Source organism: Antrostomus carolinensis, unplaced genomic scaffold, assembly GCF_000700745.2.
Source record: "Antrostomus carolinensis isolate BGI_N321 unplaced genomic scaffold, ASM70074v2 scaffold37424, whole genome shotgun sequence".
Lineage (NCBI taxonomy): Eukaryota > Metazoa > Chordata > Aves > Caprimulgiformes > Caprimulgidae > Antrostomus > Antrostomus carolinensis.
Window position 1 is genome coordinate 655 of NW_010309366.1, and position 573 is coordinate 1227.

At 55.3% G+C, this 573-nt stretch overlaps 1 protein-coding gene across 1 annotated transcript in view; it reads right to left on the reverse strand.

Annotated features, from left to right (window-relative positions):
• The window catches only part of LOC104523498 (zinc finger protein 135), a gene marked incomplete at both ends in the record, with an annotated part of 1220 nt that extends 650 nt beyond the window's left edge, over positions 1–570 (reverse strand). Inside the window, 2 exon segments of the mRNA XM_010166098.2 lie at positions 1–3; positions 6–570. The exon segment at positions 1–3 is cut by the window's left edge and continues 650 nt beyond it. Of these exon segments, the coding sequence (XP_010164400.2) occupies positions 1–3; positions 6–570 (568 nt within the window).
• Between the last annotated feature and the right edge of the window lie 3 nt (positions 571–573).

A 573-nucleotide genomic window follows, 5' to 3' on the forward strand; every position in this document is an offset into this window, starting at 1 on the left:
GCCCTTGTAGGGCTTCTCCTTGGTGTGGGTGAGCTTGTGGCGGTTCAGTTGGGAGCTCTGTATGAACCTCATCCCACAGTGGGTGCACTTGTAGGGCTTCTCCCCTGTATGGGTGCGCTGGTGCTTGCTGAGGGATGAGCTCTGACTGAAGCTCTTCTCACACTCACTACACTTGTAGGGCTTCTCCCCTGTATGGGTGCGCTGGTGCTTGCTGAGGGATGAGCTCTGACTGAAGCTCTTCTCACACTCACTACACTTGTAGGGCTTCTCCCCTGTATGGGTGCGCTGGTGCTTGCTGAGGGATGAGCTCTGACTGAAGCTCTTCTCACACTCACTACACTTGTAGGGCTTCTCCCCTGTATGGGTGCGCTGGTGCTTGCTGAGGGATGAGCTCTGACTGAAGCTCTTCTCACACTCACTACACTTGTAGGGCTTCTCCCCTGTATGGGTGCGCTGGTGCTTGCTGAGGGATGAGCTCTGACTGAAGCTCTTCTCACACTCACTGCACTTGTAGGGCTTCTTCCCACTGTGGATGCGCTGGTGGCCGACAAGATGGAAGTTCTGCTTGAAGCT